The sequence below is a fragment of the Sceloporus occidentalis genome, unplaced genomic scaffold, assembly GCF_023333645.1.
Source record: "Sceloporus occidentalis isolate IW3139 unplaced genomic scaffold, rSceOcc1.0.p SCAF_4, whole genome shotgun sequence".
Lineage (NCBI taxonomy): Eukaryota > Metazoa > Chordata > Lepidosauria > Squamata > Phrynosomatidae > Sceloporus > Sceloporus occidentalis.
The window spans coordinates 100,631,894-100,651,353 of record NW_028316984.1 but is presented as its reverse complement, the minus strand read 5'-3'; the positions used below and the strand labels follow the sequence as shown (position 1 = coordinate 100,651,353).

The window sequence follows — 19,460 nt, the reverse complement described above, 5'->3', positions numbered from 1 at the left end:
TGTTTATTGGCCCGGGTCTCTTTAAAATGCTGGAGCTCACACTCTGCAGAAAAGAAGGCATGGGACATCTGAATGAGCAAACCCTCTCCTTTCTTTGCCTACTGAGCCTCAAAAGTGGGGTGAGGAGAGCTTTGAGTCACTCTGAGAAACATTCCCATTTTCTGTCCCACCAGCTGCAGCCAAACCTGGATCACAGATGGCTACGTCCCTTCCTCTTTCTCCCCTCCCACCAAAAGAGGTGAGGCTGGAATGGAGAGATCTTCCCCCTTCTACTTCTCCCCTCAAGAAAGGCTGGAGGGTGGGAAGAATGAAAGTTGAACAAAAGTGAATCGGGAGAAATATGCATGTGCCTTCCCTCGCAAACAGCTCTATACCACTTATCTCCACCCTAATAGGTATGAAGTTGGAGGGCAAAAGCTCTGTGTGTGTGAGAAAGAAAGAGAGAGAGAGAATAAAAATGAAACCGGACAACACAAGAAGCTGCACAAGGTATAACCTGCTGGAAGAGATTTGACATCCGAATACACTGTCTGAATTTAAAAGACCATTAAAGACCTGTCTCTTCCAGCAGGCTTATCCAAATGATTTTTAAATTGTGAATTTTGAATGATGAATTTTAGATGTGGATAGTTTTAATATGTGTACATCTTATTTGTCTTTTTAAACTGTTATTAAGGTATTTTAGCTGATTCTCTTTGGATGCTGCCTTGGGCCTCATTTTGGGAGAAAGGTGGCATATAAGTCAAACCTCATCCCATCATTTCTAACTCTTTATAAGGTTGCAAGTACCAACCTTGGAAAGAAGCTACTGCAAAAAACATACGCAGTGGCTGGGTGAGCCTTGAAGGTGAGATACAGAAGAAGATCTCTGATTTTGGAGATGTCATTGACAACTTGGAGGGAGACCCTCAATAAATCCTATGACCTCAGGAACATGCTTCTAGGCTAGGATAATAGGATTGCAGATTTAATTCGCTATGGAAATTGAAACATTTAGTCTTACTTTGTGGCATAGCCCTCAGATTCCCATGCTCCTGCCTCAAATCCAGCAGTACAATGCTTTATTTGTGGGCCTCACCTTGAAAGTCAGCCTATGTGCTTCAAATGTTATTAAGGTATTTTAGCTGATTCTCTTTGGATGCTGTCTTGGGCCTCATTTTGGGAGAAAGGTGGCATATAAGTCAAACCTCATCCCATCATTTCTAACTCTTTATAAGGTTGCAAGTACCAACCTTGGAAAGAAGCTACTGCAAAAAACATATGCAGTGGCTGGGTGAGCCTTGAAGGTGAGATACAGTGTTTTAACTGATGTTTGTCTGTTAATTGTTATTGTCCCCACCTCGATCCATGTGGAGAGGCAGGAAAGAAATTGTTATTAGTATTAGTATTATGTGCCCTGGAGGCAGGAAAGATTCAAAACCCACCCGGCAGGAGAGATTCAAAACCCACCCATCTGCCAGCAAAATAAGTACCAGGTCTGTACAAAAAACAATGTGTGTTTGTAATTGTATGTGTGCTTGAAACCCTGCGGCCCTGGTGATGGGTGGGTTTCAAATCCTTCCAGCAAAATGAGTACCAGTGGCACATGCATGTGTGAAAGCTCTACAATTCCCAGGATTCCTTCAGATGGATTTATGCCAGCTAAACTAGTATCAAACTGTTATAATGGTGTGTATGCATTGCATACATCCTATGTTGAATATAATTGGAGTAAATTATTGCAGTTTAAGAAGCATTCAGTGATTTGTCCCATCTAGAGTAGATCCATTTCATCTATGGGATGTACACAAGCCTTGACTTAACTAGTCTTACTGCTTCAGTGGGTCTGCTTTATTTGGAATGAACAACTGGATTTAGACCTTTGTAAGGAGATATTTAGGGACTGTACAGACAGGCCAAAATAAAGCTGCTTCGGATCACTTTTGAGGTATGCTGTTTAAATGTCCTAAGGAGCGCAGCTTTGGTGCAGCTTCTGGTCTCTTAAGATGTGTGTGTCATTTAAACAGCATACCTCTAAAGTGACCCGAAGCAGCTTTATTTTGGCCTGTCTGTATGGGTCCTTCGGTACTTAAAGGGGATGTCTTCTCAGTGTTTTGCTTTTCATTATTTTAATCATAATTCACAACCCTGGGAAGCTTCTAGAGTAAAGAATGATCAAGTGGAATCTGTTTATTTCTTTTGCTATAATCATAAAGTCCATTAATTGGAGCCATGTGTAAAAGCAGTATACAGTGAATTGAAGAACAGGATGCTTTTGAACATATTTTGTACCTAAGAATATTTTTCTTGGTACAGCATAGTAGACCCTTTATATCAGCGGACTTGCCATCCACGGATTCCAGCATCCGTGGACGGCAAGCTCACATGGGTGAGGTGGTGGCAGGGGAGGAGAAGGAAGAGGAAGAGGCGCTGAAAATAGTGTCGAGGAAAAGGAGGAGGGATTGGCAGCAGCGGGAAAAGGAGGAAGTGGCAGCAGGGAGAAGAGGAAGAGGAGGAAGGAAGAGGGGGGGAAGGTGGAAGAAGAGGAGGAAGAGGAGGAGGAAGCAGCGGCAGCAGGAGAAGAGGAGGAGGAGGAAGCAGAGGTGGCAGGGGGAAAAGGAGGAGGAGGAAGCAGCAGCAGCTGGAGGGAAGAGGAGAAGGAAGAGGAAGAGGAGGAAGCAGCAGTGGTGGCAGCAAGGAGAGGAGGAAGAGGGGGAGGAAGTAGCGGGAAGAGAAGGAAGAGGAGACAGCCCCCTGCCACCCCTCCTAGTGAGAGAGGTGAAGTGAGCTTCAGACAGTCAGGGTGGCCAAGTGCCATTGTCCCCAATGGTGGCATGGCCACACCACCACTGAGTACAATGGAACTTGAGCCTCCATGGATTTTGGTATCCGCGGGGGGACCGGAAACTGAGGGCTGACTGTACTAATTTTGAATGGGTTGAAAGCCAGCACAGTGTAATGGCTTGAGTTTTGGACTAGGATACTGGTGGACCAAGATTCGAATACTTGCTCTACCATGGAAACCAACCAAGTGACCTTGGGCAAGTCTCGGGGAAAGGCAAACCCCTTCTGAATAATTTTTGTCAAGAAAATTCCGTGGTAGGTTTGTCTTAGGGTCAACATAAGTCAGAAATTATTTGAAAGTGCACAAAAACAAAAGATTTCAAATTCAGAGCAGTGCTTTTATAAATTACTCCTGGTTACTCTCAACTTTCCCTCTAGTTCAGAATCAATTTGGATAGTAAAAATACAATTTATTATTGTTGCTTTTAGACATTTGGGTCTCAGAACTCTTGCCAACTCTTAGGAGCAAGTAGGAGGAGCTACCCGATCTTACAACCTGATCTGCACATGGGCACAGAAAGTCTTCAAGATGTGAATTCTCTCAGCCTCAGAGGAAGGCAAACTTGATGGTTACTAAAATGTATGTTCTGTACTAATCAACTGGGTTCAGGACAAAATGACAGTCTATAAAAATTTTGTGCAGTGTTTCAGCAGAAAATGTATCATTTTAAATAAAAATATCCCTGTAGCTATAACCATAAATACATTTTTGTAAACTTATCTTATACTGTATCAATTTACCTACAAGACTAAAACTCTAAGCTAATTACCCTTTTAAACCTTGTAATGCACATACACCCGTCAGAGATGTCATTATTACCTAATTACAATTACACATTGAATCATGTGCCTGCAATCCCTAGAAGCATGTGCTGTTATTTTAGTGCTACTTGTGTTTTATAGTCACTGATTTTGTCAAATTACTAAGGATTCTGTATGGTCGGGAACAGGATGAGAACTATGGATGGGGTGTGACACCATTAGCTATTCACTGACACCAAATCTAGTGATGCCACTACATGGAGGAATCTTTTCCCTCTTTTTCTGATTAATACTCCTTCTGAATGGAAAAGCTACTTCTGTTCACTGACACCTAGTTAGAATTCAAGCCATGTCTGGTTTGTTGTGTGCAATGTTGAATGAAAAATCACTATCATATTAAGTTATGCTAAAACAGATTCAAAATGGGGAGAAAGAGCCTAGAAATAAAGGCTACTCTGTGCAGGGAAGTATTATTATTTTGTGAAAGGAAAAATGGCATTATTTTGTCAAATTATGTCAGATTAACTTTTAATCTGATTTCTTTTTTCCTCTGAAGCAATGAAAAAATAAGAAGAACAAAACCATCATGCAAAATCCTCCCTGCATCAACTGTCTCCATTTAAAAATATCTTCTTTCAAAGAAGAAAAATGTGACTGTTCAATTAAAAATAAATAACATTGTTTTCAAAGCACAGTTGTCAATTTGCCCTTACAGTTGACAGATTCTTTCTTTTAAGAATACATTTCTTTCAGGAATATATTATGAAGAAATCAAATAATAAACTGTATGCCACTGCATATAATACTAATGAATTCATGAAATATAGGTGTTCACTCTTCATACTGTTTAAAACAATAATCATATCTTTAAAAACATTTTGTTTTCATGTTAACATGTAGTTGTGAACTAAAATTTCTAAATAACAGTAAGATGAACACAAAGGCTAGAAAACAAAGGGACAGAAATTTGAGGAAGGGATTAAAAAATAATACTATTCTCCCCAAACGTACAGAGAATATGTCTGCCAAATGAAAATATTCAGACATGGGATGGAATAATGATATGCCCTCACCACAAAAGTAAGCAGCCATGTGGTGATAAGTTACAATATTATGAGGAAGAACATTATGCCAAGTTTTAAATATGTTTGTTGGGCCCTAAGAAGGATGCTGTGGAAACAAAGACAGTGCCACATTTGCTCTTAATGACACTCTACCAAAAGATGGTTATAGGTAAAAGCAGGGCGCAGTGCATCTAAGCTGAAGAGACTGCTTTTACAAAATATGGAATAGACAGGTGGGAAGAAAACTGGAAGTCAATACTATAAGTAGTGCAGAGGCCAAGAAAACTAGGGATTGGAAGAAACAGACCCAATGACCTGGGGATGTAGATAACGAAAATTTTGACTTGTGTGATAGGTTAGACCAGCTTAGACCAGAGTTGAAACAGGAAAAAAATAGCTTCTTAAGGACTGCAGAAACGCTAAAATAGCTCTGAGGGACCTTATTGGAGTAGGAGTAATTACATCCATCAGTCTACATAACTGATGAGAATAAAATGAAAATATATCTGTGACCCCTGGATCAACATGTATGTCAGATGATAGGGTAGAACACTTATTTATATGTATTATATCTGGCCAGGATCCAACTGGGTACTTCATCCTGATTCCACTGCTCTCACCAGAAAGACCAACCTCTCATCCCTCAAGCAACCATTTCTGCACATGCTAAAAACCTGATCCAGAGGTTTTCCCAGCCCTGTAAAGAGCAGGTTTTTATGATGTCTAGAGGGCTGTAGGAGGAATGTACAGTCGGCCCTTCTTATACACGGATTTTTAATACACGGATTCAAGCATCCACGGTTTGAAAATGTTCAAAACAAGTATACATTTCAAATATCAAACTTTGATTTTTTTATAAAGACACCATTTTGCTATGTCACTATATTTAATGGGATTTGAGCAACCATGGATTTTGTTATCCATGGGGGATCTTGGAACCAAACCCCATTGTATAACAAGGGTCCACTGTATATCCTGATTCCGGCAGAAGCAGTAAAGTGCCCAACTGGATCTTGCCTTATGTTTGTATTAAATTGTTTTGGATCAATTAGTGATTTGCTGTAGATGTACATAGGTAGTTCACCTTTCATTTCTGGCCACCACATGCATACTGGATCCTTGCCCTTCCTGGCTTCTGAAAGCAGCCAGAGGGGGACTGGCCAAGTGGGTAAGGGTAGTGACAAATGCCTCACTGCAGCAAGGCAGATTTCCATCCTTTCTAAAGGAGGCTGTGGTGAGGTCGTTACTGAAAAAGGCCTCCCTGGAACCCACCATTCTGGATAAATATTGGCCAGTCTCTAACATTCCATTCTTGGGCTAGGTTCTGAAGCAAGCGATGGCCTCCCAGCTTCAGGGGCTTCTGGATGAAACAGATTATCCAGATCCATTTCAATCTGGTTTAAGACCTGGTTATGGGACAGAGACATCTTTTGTTGCCTTGGTGGATGACAGAGATCTGGACAGGGGGAGTGTGCTCCTGTTGATCCTGCTAGATCTACTGGCCGGGGCCAGTTACAGGGAGCATGTAACTCCCTTGTTAAAACAGCTTCACTGCCTACCGGTTCATTGACGGGCATAACTCAAAGCACTGGTCAAGGCCTATAAAGCCCTACACAGCTTAGGTCCAGACTATTTGAGAGACCATATCTCCCCATATGAACCTGCTAGAGCCCTAAGATCTTCAGGATTTCTCGGTCCCACCAAAATCTCAGGCTCTCTTGATGAGGACATGGGAGAGAGCCTTCTCGGTGGCTGCTCCCATCCTCTGGAACTCCCTTCCTCGGGGGACTAGGCTGGCCCCCTCCCTGCTGGCCTTTTGACGGAAAGTAAAAACGTTTTGTGCAGGTAGGCATTTGATATATAATGCATAACAGGATGGCTTTTATGGAGCAGATGCATTTTTAGTTATGTTTTTAATTTTTGTACATTTTTATGTGATTTTATATTGTGTGTAGATGCTTTTTAATTGTTTTGAATTTTACTGAAATTGTATATGTTTTGTCTGTGAGATGCCTTGGGTGCCTCCAGGGAGAAAGGCAGCATATACACTCGTCCCTCCACATCTGAGGATTTGACTTCTGCATCTTTGATTATTCATGGATTTTATTAATATATTCTCTCTAGGAATATCTAGGTCCTCCATGGTCAACTTTAACCAAAGGTCACACTGAAGGACTTAGAGATTCCCACACAGAACACTCTACTTGGCATTTATAGCTCCTCCAGTGCAATTCTATGGCCAATGTCTGGCAGATGTTGACCACAGAGTTGCACTGGAGGACCTAGAGATTCCTAGAGAGGTATTCTCTCAGGTACAAACATAGTGTTTTTGTTATTTGCGGTTTTCCACATTCATAAGGGTCCTGTGTCCCTAACCCTAGTGAATACGGAGGGACAAGTGTAAATAAAATAGATAGACAGACAGACAGACAGATAAGTTGTGATCAACAGTGAAATAAATGGTATAACCAAACACAAGCACCAAAAATATTGAAAATTTCAAGTAAATATTTATGGTCGATAAATATTCGGAGTATAATTGAAAGAAATGTTTTCAAATAACAAAAGGAAGAGAATAGACAAGAATGGCTAAAATGAACAAGAAGCTTCTAGTTTAAATCTCAGTTCAACTATGAATTACTATACGACCTGAAAATGACAAGGCCTGTCTTGTTTGTCGGTAAGACAGAACATTCGCATTGCCTGAATGCCAAGCTCAGCCATTTTATCTTTATAAGAATTTAAAAACCCCAAGCAGACCCCAAACAAATTCACAAGCAAAACACCACAAGACTTACCTTAGAGCCAGGTTTTGCATCTACAGTGGATGTAGTTACTGCAGTAGATGTTTCACTGACCATGCTTGAGGGTCTTTGGTTTATTTGATGCTTGGACATATGTGAATTCTTCCTAGAAAAAGAAAGAAAGGATTACTTGAAAGGTATTTCATATTTTTCTCTAGGAGCTATTTTTACACCTTCCCATAAAACTGTAATCAGCACAGATTGCACTTCTAGGCTTTTCCACAGTTGCGCCAATGCAGTAGACTGTTCAGTTTCACCAGCCTTTATTCATATACCACAACAAAAAGAAGCAGGTTCAGTTCAGTCCATCATGCAGTTTAACCAACATCACCATCTTTTATTCATTTCAGCTCTGTTCATTAAGGTGGCTCACATTTAACACATTTCTAAATTTTAAGAGTGTAAGATGCTATTACTATCAGTAACTGTAGTTTCCAGCACAATGTAAGTCAGGAAACTTTAGTTAATTCTATAATTTTAACCAAACTCTGTAATTATAGGGAACTGAACTACAAGCTATCTTATTTAAATGTTTCAACTTTCAGAATACCCATCAAGTAAATTGCTATATAGCTTAAGTACATTCACTGAAGGAGACTAATCACAGATACAGGAAAGGGTAAATAATGCCTGCCTTACTGGGAATGCATTGGATATGGGATGAATGGCACATCAATATTTGGTGCTGTGCTGAAACTGTTACTGTAAGACTAATATTAAACAAAATATCAGCTATCCATGATGTATTTTAGGCTTAGACTGTGGTGGAAATATTCCTTGTTGAAATAAAAAGCTATAGAAAGATGGAGTCACCTTTGTCAGCCAGAGAGATGGTTTTTGAAATAAAGGCTTGGAGTTTAGAGAAACTAGAGCAAAGGAATAAGGAGTGCATCTTGACCTGGATGGAAGCTGGCACCAGTAAAAAGACATAACATAAACTACTGAGATAAGGACATTCAGAAGCAAGGTTAGGAGGAAAGCCACTGAATTCCTACAGGAGGGGGTAAGGAGTGATGATGCAGTTTTAATGTATGCATGTATTTCTGTTCTGATTGTAAGAATTCTGTATGTTTAAATTGTAATTAGCCAATCAGGTGTATTGAAGAAGCTTCTTTGTCTTGAATAATATAAAAAGAGCCATTTTGTCTTGTTCGGGGTCTCAGCTTTTGGAACTTGAATTCCACTGAGTTCATTGTTTTCCTTTGTCGACAATTGGAAATAAACTTATGGATTTTCAATTACTAGGTCCTCTTGCCAATCCTTGCTCTGTCAGTCCTAGAAATTTAAGTTTCCTGAAATTTCTGTTACAAGACTTAGCTCTGATAAGCAGAGAAGTGAAGGATTTGGGAGGGGGGGGGGTTGGAGATGTTTCATCCACAGGATCGCTATGAGTCAGGGCCAACTATAGGGTAATTAACATCAACAGTGATACAGCATTAGCCAAAACCATTCTGGCCAACAACTGTTCAGTATGCAATTCATAGAACACAGAGTCTGGGTGCTCTTGTTATAGACAGGCCAGATTTGGATAGAAGGGAAAAGGGCAATTCTCAGAGTTGCTTCCAAGCATGCTTTACTTGGGTTCAGCGAACAGGCTCCTTGGTTTTCTAAGGAGCCTATGGTAATGAAGTGCTTGGGTAGATGACTACAGTGATAGTGCAGAAAGATTCAGGATGATTCTGACCGAAAATGAGTTAAGACTCATTTTAGAACCAACTTTGCAGCAGCAAGGGCAGCTGTCAGAGTCATTCTGCATGGCTCACTCTGTCACGTTAAAGTTAGGCCTGCTTGATCATTCTATAGTCATGTTGGAGCTTGGGTGTAAGGGGAGGGAGCTAAGTAGTGCAGGGAATTGTTGCATGTGCACCAATGTCATACTGGCTTTTTGTGAGAATGGAATGTGAAGGGAGGAGGGAGATGAATCTGGAAAGCATATAGAAGTGAAACTTAGCTCATTAACTCAGATCTAGCAAAGGATGTGGTACCGTGCTGATCTTTTCAGTAAACTCTTTCTGGTTTCCTCTGTGAAGTGTGTTATTTAGTTAGATAGAAGTAGGGCATTACAGAAGCAAAAAAACAATTCTTTTCTGCCTCTGGATGAGCTTAATCTCATCCAGGATGGCTGTTCTGGGTACTACATCCTAGGACTCAGACTCCACATTGAAAGTAGAGATAACTGAGGCATGCACGGGTCCATTTCTGATGGATAAGTTTCCATTTTTTCAACATGATGATGCGGACAAGTGGCTTGGAGAGGAGAGGCCAACCACTTGTCTGTTAGACTCATGTCCACTCTGGCTAATTAAAGCTGCCAGAGGAGAACAGTCCACTTGGCTGGTGGAGGTTGCAAATGCTTCTTTGAAAGAGGGCTATGATCCAACCTCTCTAAAAGACACAAGTGTGGGATCTTTGTTGAAAAAATGTTCACTGTACCCCACCACCCTAGGTAACTATTGACTAATCACTAGTCAATACTTACTTAGAAAGGGGAGGGCTATGTTTTTCTGCTGGAATACTTGAGACTTTTATAAAGGACAAAAGTCTAGCACACAAGGATAGAAGTGTAAATGTACTGACTGCAAAACTTTGCATAGCTTTGTATGCTAAGCATGATGAACATACTCAGAAGCTTCCTTTGGCATCTGCCCATTCTGCTTTTCCTGCTGTCCACAGTAAGCATACGAAAAAAATACAGAATACTTTCTAATATTTCATATATCTTTAGGTGGGTTCATGTGCATGAGTGAAAGGTATTTTCTTTGGGGAGGAACAGCATGCATATACATGTAAGTTTCACACATGCACTGCTGCTAATCCACAAATAAGGCAATAGTATGCATTATTATTATTATTATTATTATTATTATTATTATTATTATTATTATTATTTTACTATACTCAACCTGATATCTATCTGCAAGACATTAATAAGGCTGAACTGAGACTGAGTTTAGAACAGGATGTAATATTTGGCAGCACCAAAACTAATAAGCAGAAAATATGATGGTATGCTACTGTATGCAACCATTTTGTTATATAATCAAAATAAATTGTATGACAATCCCTAGACATAATGAGGATAGTAACTGCAGCATTGAACCTAAGAATACAGTATAAGAAAATCTATCATGACCAGAAGCCTACCCAGCATTCTGTTTCTACAGTGGCCAACGAGATGCATGAGGGAAGCCCACAAACAAAACTTGAGTGAAATAGTATTCAGTGATTTGAAAACAGCTTCTCAATAGCATCTTCTCATTCATGTTCCCCCAGCAGTGGTATTAAGAGGCAGATTATCTTTGATTCTGGAGGTGTTCCAGGTGAAATAGGCCCACTGGAGTACAAGTGATACTTCAAGTGTGACTCCAGACAGAACTGGAGTGCAGGGCTTTGGGGAAGGAAGGCCTAACAACTTACCAGAACAGAACAGAGAAAAGTGGGCTGGGGTCTTTTTAATATACAATGCTGGTGTCTGTATTTTCCAGGATCATACAGCAGAGGTAAAGGAAGGTGGTGGTGGGGGACCATTCCTGCTCCAAGCAACTTTCTCCAATGCCTTTTGTTTCTTCATAGTCAATTTACATGTGATATTTTCCCATGCATAGTTAAGCTGGTGGAGTGCCCCAACATAACCCCCGTCACAGTTTACCAGGGCTAATGTATGTACAATTGCTACCTCACAACTTCAGACCTAATTTAACTTATTCATGAGACTCAGTCATATACAGCCAAAGAGGTGAGGTATAAAAATCAATGAAGAATCAAATGAAAATCACCTGAGTGTATATTATTATTATTATTCCTAGCTGTACAGATTGTACATTCTTGATAAACTTGCTTTTGTTGTGCACATGGTTTCTACCTTTGGAGAGTATTCAAAGCCATATATGTGATAGCCCCATCTGACATCTGAAATGGCAAACTACAGGAACCCAGTACTTCCTTCTGTTACATAGAAGAGGGAACCTGCTTCCCCAACTACCACAGCTGAATGCATTTCTGTGTTATCTCTCATAACTGCTGCAGAAAAACAGTAGAATGCATATTCTATAGCTGTAATTAAAATTATGCATATGCTATCCATTTTTATGAGAGTCAATGTGATTTAATAGTTTGAGTGTTGGACTATAACTCTGGAGATCAGGGTTCAGCTGCCTACTAAAGACATGAAAACCCACTGGGTGACCATGGGCAAGTCACAGTCTCTCATCCTCAGATGAAGGCAAAGGCAAACCTGCTCTGAATAAATCTTGCCAAGAAAGCCCTGTGATAGGTTTGCCTAAGGGTTACCATATTCAGAAAAGACTTGAGAATACACAACATTTTTATAGAGGATGAACAAGTGTTAGAGGGAATATCTGCAGAAACTGTATTTATTTGACTGTACCAACTTCCAGCTTACACCTAGATTTAATAAGGGAGGTACAGACAAAGAAAACAGTTTTAAGATGTGAAGGACAAGTTTTAAGATGTGATGGGTGTGTGTGTTATGGATAAATAATTTAAAATAATTCTTCATGAGTCTGACTGCTCCTTGGACTGGATGTACAGCTATCTCTCACTGACTATCACAAATTAACAATTAAAAACTCAAATTAGACTCAAATTAACTATTAGAAAAGATATTATACATATATGCACATAGCTCAAACACATATACACAAACACTCCCTGATATCCAAAGTCAAAGTGGCTGCCTGTCCACCCACCAAACTTCCCTTTGAGGAGAGCTTTTAAAAAGCAAAGCAGCCCCAGGCAGGCTGCAAGTAGAGCAGCTGCATACTCCATACAAAGAGAAGTCAGACTGACATGCACAGGGAGGGAACACAAGGAGAAGCAGTGCCTCAGAGAGAATTAGAGACCCCTTGCAGCTCCCTCTGCCTCCATGTTGCTTGGGTTGATCTTGCTTGTAGATGTTGCTCCCCAGGCCCTAGAGTTGCAGGAGCAAGTGCTGCTGGTGGATGAATGCCCATCCCATTTGATGCTGACTGTTGTGCTCTCTCACATTTGTTGTTCCCTGCAAATCTCTCTTCCCATTTGGCAGCTCCTTCTGGCATGTCCCTGCCATAGTGCCTCCTTCAGTGTGTTTTATTTGTATGTGTGTACACCAGAGGTTGGCAACCCCTGAGCCGCAGGCTGGATGCGGCCCGCAGAGGCGGCAGGACCAGCCCTAGCCCGGTCCTGCCGCCGCCGCCTCCTCCTCCTCCACCTCCTCCTGGGCCGCATGACCGTTTGACCACGCTGTCCTCCTCCTCCTCCACTGCGTGGAGGAGGAAGAGGAGGGCCGCGCGGCCTGGGGCAGAGGAGGCAAAGGGGGAAGCCCCGCGCGGCCCTCCCCGCCCCGCCTCCCCGCGCCACCCTCCCTGCCTCCCAGCATCGCCCACCTCCTTCTCCATTGCCTCCTCCGCCCCGCCCCCAGGCCACGCGGCGCATGGAGGAGGGGGGAGGAGAAGAAGGAAGAGGAGGAGCAGAAGGAGGAGGTGGTAAGTGGCCAGAGGCCTCAAGGTTTTTTTAATTTAATTTTGTGTGCTTTAAGTGCTAACAAGCCTCCCTTGCTTTGACAATGATAGTGTGGTGGTGGTGGTGGTGGTGGTGATGATGATATGAGTCAGCTTGAGAGGCATGCAGGCACTGTTTCAGAAGCCGAGAGAGTGTCACCTTCCAAAGTGTGTTTTGGGTGCTTTTAATGCTAACAAGTCTCCCTTGCTTTGACAATGATAGTGTGATGATGATGATGATGATGATGATGATATGAATCAGCTTGAGAGGCATGCACGCACCGTTTCTGAAGCCAAGAGAGTGTGACTTTCCAAAGTGCCTTTTCTGTGTGTTTTTGGTTCTTTAATGGTGATATTGATATCAGAAAGCCTCTGAGGCAAGGCCAATGTAAATTGCTGTGATTTTTACAAACTCATGCACAGTGAAGAAAAACCAAAGTCCCTTGACCAAGTACACACTTCTGAGAAGTACATTTGGTGCAAGAACGGTGAAACCACCTTGACATGGTCAATATGCATAGCCATGTTAAACCATGCTAAGTGTTAAACCCATGGGGTTTGGTTATGGAATAAGCCCCTGAAATATGCAAGAGGCCACGTTAAGTAAAGCCATGTGAAATGCACAAATGTGCTGTTGTGTGTGTTTTGGAATGCAGGTTGGGGGTGTTTGGCCAGAAAGGGACCGAGGAGGAGAGGGCGGGCACATGCCTCCTCCTCCCCGCGGGGCTTCGGTGGAAGCTCCGCCCCGGCACGCAGCCCCGCCCCCAGAGGGTGGAAGCTCCACCCCTGGCACGCAGCCCCGCCCTTGGAGGATGGAAGCTCCAACCCCCAGCTTCAGCCCCCCAGTTGTCTGAGGGACAGCAACCCGGCCCCCGGGTCAAAAAGGTTGCCTACCCCTGGTGTACACACTGTAATTGAGTGCTTCTCTTCCTGCCTTTCTTTCCCTCTTTTCTTCCTGAATGAACCCCAAAAATATCTTGCTCCTCCCTTGAGCAATTGTCATGCTCCTCTGGGAGTCACACTCCCACTATTTGACAAGTACTGATTTAGTTGGTTTGAACATAACTGCCATGCTAAAGTTCAGTTGCTGAGATTAGATCTCAGACCCTTATTCACCTCTGCATGGTCCAGTTTGTTCTGTCCTTTCTGGTTCGTGTTACATTAATATAATTTTTATATAATTATACACAATTTTAATAATTTGCTAGCAAATTGTAGTCAAACTAGGAAATTATGGTTTGAGCAAACCATCACTGGTATACAAACAGATATGGAAATAACAGTTTGAATATTTCCCCCCTCATTCTGGTTTTGAAATCAGAACAATGCTATGTTACAAAACAGGACAAGAGAGACAGGATGGTTTGCATGTTGGACTAGGACTCTGGGAGTCCAGGGTTTAAATCAGCCATGGAACTCACTGGACAATCTTGGGCAAGTCACACTCTCTTAGCTTCAAAGGAAGGCAATGGCAAACCTCCTTTGAACAAATTTTGCCAAAAAAAATCCTGTGATGGGTTCACCTTGGTGTCACCATAAATTAGAAATTATTTGAAGGCACACCGCCACAGCCACTGCCACCACAAAACAGGACATGTAAGAGAAAATCTGACATTGGGAGGGAAAGAATGAGGAGAGGATGCACAAAACTGGGACTCACTACATCCTAAGTGATAAAGTATGCTTGTTTAATATTTGAGAAATAAAGTACAAATTTTCAAGATCTGTTTTGTGCAATGCAGCTTATAATTCATATGCAAAGGAAAAGAGAAGGGAGCACTTAAAGCATTTAAATAATTATTAAATAATTAAACATTATTTAAATAAGATAAAATCTCCACTGCAGTGTTGTTGTTGTCGTGTGCCTTCAAGTCATTCCTGACTTATGACAACCTATAAGTGAACCTATTAGAGGGTTTTCTTGGTAATATTTGTTAAGAGGAGGTTTGCCATGGCCTTCCCCTGAAGCTGAGAGCATGTGACTTGCTCAAGATCACCCAGGGGGTTTAATGGCTGATCTGGAAATTGAACCCAGGCCTCTAGAGTCATAGCCCAACACTCAAACCACTATACCACAAACTTTAAAGATCTGTTTTGTCATGCAGCGTATTAGTCATATGCAAGGGGAAAGAGAAGACAGACTGCATTATTTAAAGAATTTAAAGAATTATTATTTAAATAATTATTAAATAATTACAGTATACAGTCGACTATAAGTTGACCTCATGTATAAGGCGAGGGCAGGTTTTGGGGTCAAAATTATGGATTTTGATATGACCTGTGGGTAAGTCGAGGGTAAAACTCAGGGGCATACAACAAAGGATCTAAAAGACGAAGCAAAGGAAAACAATGCCAACGAACTTACACAATTCCAGAAGGCATAACTGTTTGTGCTCACACTAAAGGCTGGATGGATAAGAAAGTAGAGGGAGGTCACTGTTTCCAAAATTACTCTCTTGCCATTCACCAGGGGATATTTCCTGTTTTTTTAGTAAGAGTTAAGGTAGAATACTTACACTGACTTGTGGATAAATTGACTAAGGTTTTTTGGATCAATTTTTTGACTTAAATTTCTAGACTTATACATGAGTAAGCATTATTTAAAGCAGTTTTAAAAAAACACTGCAGTTTTGTAACCAAAGCTTAATGCCACTACACCACAGAAAAGTGGATTGTTCATCTCTTAGAAGCAGGCCAGAAAACAACAATGAAGTATTGTTTGGGCTCAGAGGAAGAAAGCAGATTAAAAGGAAAAGGTCTTTGGAGGACAAGGAAGATGCTTAGTTTTGTCAACAGAAAAATGTTGCCACATTATGTTAATTATCTCTTGCAGAATCGAGTCATAACATGCTGGTTAAAGTCAAATTTAACTGAACACATCTATTTAATAAACCTTAATTAAGATTTTATATACTAAGAGTTATTTTCACAACCTTTACAAACTACTGAGATATGCAAGATTAAAGGAACAGATATTTTGCATTTAAATGCCAAGTGTCAGTTTAAAAAAATTCTTTTTACCTTTTTGGTGAATTCAGGCTCACACAAGTATGTACATAATATGTAATAGAAAAATAAGTATTTTATGCCATAATTAGGTCATATAATATGCCTTACAAGTGTAATTTACAACAGACCTCTTCCTTTGTTAGTTACAGTTTATTCTCATTTTCCAAAGGTTAAATACTGCCAGCTAAAAAAGTGTGATAACATGGATGAAATGTTAGTTCCACATTAGTATATTTATCAATTGTGACCTCTATTTCTCCAAACCTAAGTGATGTTGCCAGACTATAAAGATTTAGAAAACAATTTAGACAAAAGAATTTTTAAATAATGAGCACAATTTGCAAATGGAAAAAGAGGAAATGCAAAATGAAGCCAGAACATACAACCTATTACTGGACTGAAATCTCACTACTCCTTATCTGTCCTTAACAGACCCAAATGAAAGGTCTGACAAATTGTCCTGAATGTTCCCATGGTTATCACTAATATTCAAGGAAAGAATAAATGAAATATTAGCACTTACGTCACTGCTCATTAGTTTTACCACAAAACAGCAAACTATCAGAGGAAAACAGTTAGTGAACATGACAATCAGTATCGTGGTTTTACTCAATCCAACAGCAGGTTAGCCTCCAACAACTGCTTGGAATTCAAATAACGTGTATTCAACCATTTAGCTGATTCAAAACTCAAAGGATGTACTGTAAGTTTTAAAAAAGATTTTTTCAACATTACCACACTTGTGTTTTTACTGTTTTTAAATATTGCTAAATTGGTTTGAACACCTTCCATTTAGGCTCAGTTTCAGAAAGAGGAGGGCTAACAGCTCTTTAATAATAGCTTGCATCAGAGCTCATAAACATTTTGAATAATGTGTCTTATGCAACTACCAAGGGTTATATCAGTTCCTGTTGCCTCTATATCAGAAGAAACATATTCCACTATTTTGTTAAATCAAGCTCTGGTTAGGAGATACCATATGATACTTTACATAAACACATCTTATTTGCTTCTTCCTTAATTTGGCCAATTAATCAACATTTTTACATTCTATTAATTTTTGCAGGGGGGAGTCCAGAGAACACACACATCATATTTTTGTTAGCATCCATACATTTTAAAATGTTAATGCTTTTCCATTCTATATGAAACACAAAGAGCCAATGCTCTTGTGCATTTCCCATTCATTTCAGTGGAGATAATCATACACAAAATGTCTGCTCAATTGTGCTCAGTGTTTTTTGCATTCCCCTAATCCTATCACCCTTCCTCCATGAAGTAGACTTCAACTTTTCACATATTTGGTTAGAGAGAGATCGGGCAGGTAAAAGGCATCTCTGAGGTAGTTCTGGTTGAGATTAGTGTCAATTTCTAGCTCCTTGTTTCATCCTTACTTTGGCAACCTATTGTAGACTACGGCGGGTTACAGACCGCCGCCGCTTGATCCGCGCGGAAGCCGTAGCACCCACACCGCGCGGACCAAAGAAGAAGCTCCAAAATGGAGCTTCTTCTTGCGGCGCCTCTGTGACGTCGCGACACGTTTGGACACACAGCGTCCGATACGTAAAGATGGCGCCGGCCATGTGGAACGGCCGGCGCTATATTGTACGGACAGAGTCCGTACTAGAGCCAGGGGTGTCTAGAAGAGACGCCCCTTTTTTAAAATGGGACGTCCTGCGGACGTCCCAAGTGGCGGTTTGTAACCCACCTACATGACCTATGAACAGAGACTGCCTGTCTCTGTTTCTAGAACAACACGGGTTTAGAAACAAGCAATATATGAAATATTACATCCTGGGCAGAGGAAAAAAGAGATAAGATGCACAATGAACTATATTTTGTACTATCTATTATTTATAGTATAGCTGTCTTTCTTAAATGAAGCAAATAGCAAAAACTTTCATAGTATAGTGTAGCATTTTAAACAAACAAGCAGGATTTACTGTATTTGATTTGTGGAGGCGGCCTTGGACTTCCATAATAGGATGGTGCATAAAGAGTTAAAAAGTCATCTTTGTCATGGCTGCTCAGCTGTTAGACTGAGGAAGCCACATGGGTAGAACTCCAAGAAGAAATGCAGATTCCCTAAGGCGCGTTACACACCGCCATAAGGGACGTCCTTAGGACGTCCCATTTTGAAAAAGGGGCGTCTCTTCCAGACGCCCCTTACCCTGTTACGGACAGAGTCCGTAACAAATGGCGGCAGCCATTCCACACAGCCGCCGCCATTTTGACATAACGGACGCTCTGCGTCCGCATGTCGCGGTCTGGAAGTGACGCTGCGAGTGCGCACTTTGGCACTTGCGGCGTCTCTTCCGAGTTGCCGGAAGGAGCGCAATTTTCGCGCTCCTTCTTTGCAGCGCGGAGGAGTCGCGCGGTTTGGCTGCTGCGACTCCTCCACGCTGCAACCGGCAGCGGCCCGAGACCGCAGCTTTTGAGCGGTCTGTAACGGGCCTAAGTAGGGCCAGTAGATCTATTTGTGCAGCAGCACTGAAGCAATATGCTTTTGAGCTGCACTGTGAAATAATTCTACCAAGCTCCAGCTTGGCACTACCTTTCCGTGTTGGTGAGATTCTGTGCTCCTGTGAGGTAAGAGGCAATGCTGGGAGTGGCATTCTTTTTAGAGAGTGTGTCCTAAGCCTGACAGGCTTTCACTAAGCAGCCAGACTTAGGCGCGTTACAGAAGGGCCCATACAGGCACCGTCGTTACGCGCGAGGGGCGGTGCTTCCTGACGTGCATTGCCCCTTGCACGTAACGAGCGCGTCAAAATGGCAGCAGCGCCACATATAGATGGGCATCGCCATTTTGATGTCGTGGACACGCAGCATCCGCACGTCACGCGCCGGAAGTGGTGCCGCAAGTGCACGCCTCACGTCACCACTTCCGGGGCCCAGGAAGAAGCACCATTTTGGCGTGTCTTTCTTGCTGCGCCCGGGAACCGCATGGTTTGGCTGTTGTGGTTACCGGACGCAGCAACCGGCAGCGGCGCAAGACCACCCGTTTTGGGCAGTCTGTAACGCGCCTAAATATGCCTAAGAGCTACTGGTGTGTGTGTGTGGGGGGGGGATGACATCGGTGGAGGATACCTCAGAGACAACAGCAGAGGCACTTCAGCTAACTCTTGTTAGTACTGCACAAGGAGGCAATGTTTAAAAAGCTCCTGAATTCTTTTTACCTCAAAACCTCTACAGTACAATGAAACAAAATGAAGCAAGAGATACTGCTGGAAGACACAACTCCCAGGTCAGAAGGCACTCACCTAGCTACTCGGGAAAAATAAATAGCCCTGTGTCTAATGATGCAACTACTCAAGCTACATTGAACTCCATCTGCATATATGCTCAGATGCAAAAAGGAAGTCTGAAGCTGCAAAATGCATATTAATAGGAACATCAAATGTGAGAAGCATGAATCCAGGGAAGCTGGAAACTGTAAAACAAGAAATGGAATGCACAAACATAGCCATGCATAGTGTGAACGAGTTAAAGTGGGAATAGGA

General features: G+C 41.7%; 1 protein-coding gene across 8 annotated transcripts in view; it reads right to left on the bottom strand.

The window, feature by feature from the left end:
- The window catches only part of PLEKHA7 (pleckstrin homology domain containing A7), a 227,503-nt gene that overhangs the window by 84,415 nt on the left and 123,628 nt on the right, over window positions 1-19,460 (bottom strand). For all 8 annotated transcript variants that reach the window (XM_089521073.1, XM_089521075.1, XM_089521074.1 and 5 more), the window contains exon 5: window positions 7,448-7,559. In XM_089521073.1, the coding sequence (XP_089377199.1) occupies window positions 7,448-7,559 (112 nt within the window). The remainder of the gene's footprint in view (window positions 1-7,447; window positions 7,560-19,460) is intronic.